Source organism: Lytechinus variegatus, chromosome 19, assembly GCF_018143015.1.
Source record: "Lytechinus variegatus isolate NC3 chromosome 19, Lvar_3.0, whole genome shotgun sequence".
In the NCBI taxonomy this organism is placed as follows: domain Eukaryota; kingdom Metazoa; phylum Echinodermata; class Echinoidea; order Temnopleuroida; family Toxopneustidae; genus Lytechinus; species Lytechinus variegatus.
In genome coordinates, this window is record NC_054758.1 from 20579595 (window position 1) to 20583914 (window position 4320).

At 36.7% G+C, this 4320-nt stretch overlaps 1 protein-coding gene across 1 annotated transcript; it reads left to right on the forward strand.

Moving 5' to 3' along the window:
- Positions 1-919: 919 nt before the first annotated feature.
- LOC121406055 (zinc finger protein 593-like) lies at positions 920-3808 on the forward strand. The gene is made up of 3 exons (XM_041597062.1): positions 920-1253; positions 2969-3031; positions 3598-3808. The coding sequence occupies exons 1-3, from the start codon at positions 1060-1062 to the stop codon at positions 3752-3754; spliced, it is 414 nt and encodes a 137-aa protein (XP_041452996.1). The 5' UTR covers positions 920-1059; the 3' UTR covers positions 3755-3808.
- The last annotated feature ends 512 nt before the right edge of the window (positions 3809-4320 follow it).

The window sequence follows — 4320 nt, forward strand, 5'->3', positions numbered from 1 at the left end:
AGGCCTAGATCCATTTTCTTGCTGTTTTACGTTGGTCTCATGTATAGATTTTTAGTAGCTCTATATAAAGAGCTCTAAAGAGTTGAAATTTCCATTAAAAAGTGAACAAAAATGGCAAAGAAACGTCAGGGTTTTTTTCAAAAGGTACTCCATTTCAGTTTGTCTGCAAAAGAGGCTATAACCAAAAAATTAAGTTTGGGGGAAAATATTTGTTTTTAAATGAAGAAAGGTAGATTTCTTTTATACCCAATTTTATACTCACATGGTAGGGTATTTAGTTTGGCATGAGAATATTGCAATGATTTTCTCGGAATGATCGAAAGTGGGTCTAACCCCTTTGCAAACAACCCGTTTATTTTATTCAAAAGGGGTAGGATCCAAGTTTCTTTGCAAAAAGAGCTATAGACCCACAATGGATTTTTTCTTTTGCAATTCGAATATACATATATTGCAATTTAGATGTGATGTTTTTTGTCATCAAATAAAAGAAGAATTTTTTTTTCCCGTTCGATGGTTGCGTATTTAACCAGGCGTATAAGGTTGCCAAGGTTTATGATTGATTGATTGATTGATTGATTTATTTATTTATTTATTTATTCATTTATTTATTTATTTATTGTTTGTTTGTTTGTTTATTTATTTATTTATTCATTTATTTCAGTTTTATTTATTAATTTATTTATTTTTATAGAGAAACAAATTAAGGGAAATATACGTCATTTTGGGGTGATTACTGTGTTTTCTTGTGTTATTTTATTTTTAGAAAGGAAATGTAAAGTAAAATGAGACAATCACAGGTCAAATTACCTACTTGACTCAATGTTCATATTGCAGATTGGCACTTCTAAGCACTGATTGAGCATTGAATTTCAATCTCTAACTTCATTTTCTCAGTGTGCGCGTGTCGCTTCCGCAGCAGCATGCATTGGTCTATATGCACATAATACATGTAGCATGCTAGGTGTTTTTCTTTTCAAGACAGACTTCGTAAAATAATGTGCGAGCAACTCCTTGCAAAACTTCTGTTTTTAGCTTAATATTTCTCTTCTCTAACAAAAAATGACTCGGCAAGCTCGGAAACGACACCATCGGGGATACACACACATCAAGAAAAAGTACAGAACAAAAAGGAAAACCAAGGACTTGGATGAAATTGACGAGGATTTGAAACCCCGAAATGCGGAAAGATTGCTGCATCAAAAAATAGATTTTGACAAGCCTGGATCAGCACAACATTACTGCCTTCATTGCGCGTGAGTATGAGACTTGACACTGTTAAGCCTAACGTTGCTGTTAGTGTTAGACAATAGAACACACACACACTAACTCGAGAGACAAAAGTGAGGGCATGTGATTGTGAGATAGTGAGAGAATCCTTTTCCAGTTTTTACTTTTTTTTTCTTTTTTTTGGGAGAGGGGTGGGGGAGCTAGGGGTGCAGGGATTTCATTCTGTGAATTGTCAGTGAAAAAATAAATAAGCATAACTCAGTCACAGTCAATTAGATTGAACTGTCTGAGCTCAGAATGCAATGCTCATGATGCTGGGGCCGATTGCACGAAAGGGTCTTTGCAAGGACCGTCTTTCGTGTCGCCCATCTTTATGATGCGCCATGCGAAACTCATTTTAAATAAATCATCTGCAAACATATTTCATTCGTCTGTTAAAATAAACAAAATATGTGTCTATGAAATGATGTGATATAGGCCTATCATGAAATTGTATAAAATTTGATTTAAAAGCAAGCTAACAAATCTTATTCTTTATCATAAATTTCAGGAACACCCCGCTTATAGTGTATGATAAAAGATGGGCGACACGAAAGACGGTCCTTGGAAAGACCCTTTCGTGCAATCGGCCCCTGGCCTCTATAAAGGGCGCTAATGGAGTTTTGCACCGGCCGATCGCAACCAAGTTCGAGCAAAAATTTCCCCACCAGAAATTGTTCACAATTTTGTCATGACTCTCTTCTTAGACTCGGCTCAGAATTAGACAATGTATTAGTCTATAGAATCTACGTATAGTCCAATGATTTAGAGGTCATGGAGGTCATTCAATAGGCCCATCTTATTTCCAAGCAGACGTTTCGGAACGGCTGTATTTGGCTCCGATTGTGACGTTATCGTTCGCCATAATTTGATATTGAATGAAATTCGCGACCAAAAGATGTGCCTATGACGGCTCACCCATTTGTTCGCGTTTGCATGATTTGGTCACTATCAAAATTTACAGCCAATTACGGTAAGCGATGTCTGTCTAAGAATTTGGAAAATGACAGCGAGATCCACTAGCTCACATTAGTGCGAGTTTATAGTGTACTAACCTCGCACAAAGAATGGTATTGTAAATTGTGCTTAAAAATTGGAAAACTGGTGTGGCATGGAGGACGCCCACAGTCACACTCGGTCGCTTTGCAGCTTCACTCAATAGACCGGACCCTATACATGTAGCTCACGCATCTGCGCCGAGAGGCTGAGTCAAGAAAATTGTGCATATACAGTATATTTTGTGTGTAACTTGGCATCTCTGTAAAATTGAAGTGGGAAGGCATCGGCCCCAACTGGTGTTCCTGGGGGGGGGGGGTGGGGGCGAAGTCCAATGTATGGCTGTACACATGCATGACCAAATTATTTCCAAACACCCCCTAAACAAGTTTTATGCAGGCTTTACACAATTTGGCCCCTAGACAAGTTGTCACCAGAATATGACCTCAGGACCAAAGCTTGAGGGGAAAACATACCCTAAACAAACATGATTGGCTCGTCTTTTAAAAAAATCTTTGAAAAAAAAACATACCCTAAATACATTTGACCGTGCAATTGACCAGTCTTTCAAAACCAACCTTTTTCTTTAAAATCAGTGCTTTTGATTCCCTTAATGAGTTAGTGTGTGCCAATAAAAATACTGATTTTGATGTGTAATAACTATTAAATATAAAGTTAATTTTGTTTTGTCTTTGACATATTGCAGGAGATACTTCATTGATGGGTCTGCAATGAAGGAACATTTTCGCAGCAAAACACATAAACGGAGGTAAGCATTTTGGAATAATACAGTATAAAACTAGATTGAAAATAATATTTGATTGATTTTTTGCATATATATGATGTACACAATGCATGCCTGATTAAAAGATGAGAAAAGACTTCAATTCACATTATTTTGCTCTTGATGCGGTTCTGCCACAGGTTGAAAATCTTGTATGAAATTTGTTTATGTCGCCATTTTATCAAATACCACTTAGACGTATGACAGGAACTCATTAGGATATTGAAAATAAAGATGGATACCAGCTTTAATTACATACACTATATATGGACATTTTACATAGATACAATAATGAGTTTATGGCCATATCCATTCATTTCATTATTCCATACAATAATGGAATCCACAACATTGTCATCACCTGGTCTTGGATCATGAGATGCATATATTCATAGGGTAAATGAAAAGGAGAAAGTATTTGATGTTTCATTTTCAGAAACACAACAGTCCTGCTTATTTGTATTTTGAAGTGCATAATGCAGGCTTGTCTGTCAGAGGTGTTCCACTTGATCATGTTTTTTTTTTTCTTTTACTTTGACCTTTGACCCTAGATTGAAAGCACTTGAGTTGGAGCCCTACACACAGAAAGAAGCCGAAGCAGCTGCAGGGATGGGTTCATATCAACCACCTAAGAAGAGAGTAATGGTTACCCAACAGGCGACACAACAGGATGTGAATATGGATGAAGACAAGAGGGACCAAACATGATCCTTGGGGAACACCACTTCTGGAAATCAGCCAAATGAACAATGATCCCTCTATGGGTAACACAGCAAAAATTTTAGTTTGACCGAATAAATGAAGAGACTACTTCCATGATGCAATGCTTTCAAAGATCAATGTAATCATGGATTAAATGCAGACCAAGACAAAAAACTCGATGTTTGTGAGAAAGAGGCCTAACCTAAAATGGTTCTTTAATAAGTGATGTACAAGTAAAATTGCTTAAGTAGACCTTCTAGAAGTCAAATATTTGACCATATTCAAGCAATATAGAGACCAGATAGTGCAAAACATCTGTTCCTCTTCTACATGTAAGTCAAACATATTTATATGGCTCTAAATGTTGGGACATGTATTTGCATATTTGTGCCCATCCACACCCATACTATACATGTATGTGCATGTACCTGTTACATGTGAAAAACTGATCTAGCATCGCCCCTATTTCATTTGGAAGAAAGTCATTTTTTGCTAAGTTGTGGAGAAGCTCAACCAAATTTTCCCTACAGCTTTGTATTCAATTTTTATAAGAAATACATACAGGGGCCACA

Coding starts and splice junctions, on each gene's coding strand:
- LOC121406055 (XM_041597062.1), top strand. CDS start 1,060: ATGACTCGGCAAGCTCGGAAACGACACCATCGGGGATACACACACATC. Junction 1,254..2,968: donor CATTACTGCCTTCATTGCGC/GTGAGTATGAGA, acceptor GACATATTGCAG/GAGATACTTCATTGATGGGT. Junction 3,032..3,597: donor AGCAAAACACATAAACGGAG/GTAAGCATTTTG, acceptor CTTTGACCCTAG/ATTGAAAGCACTTGAGTTGG.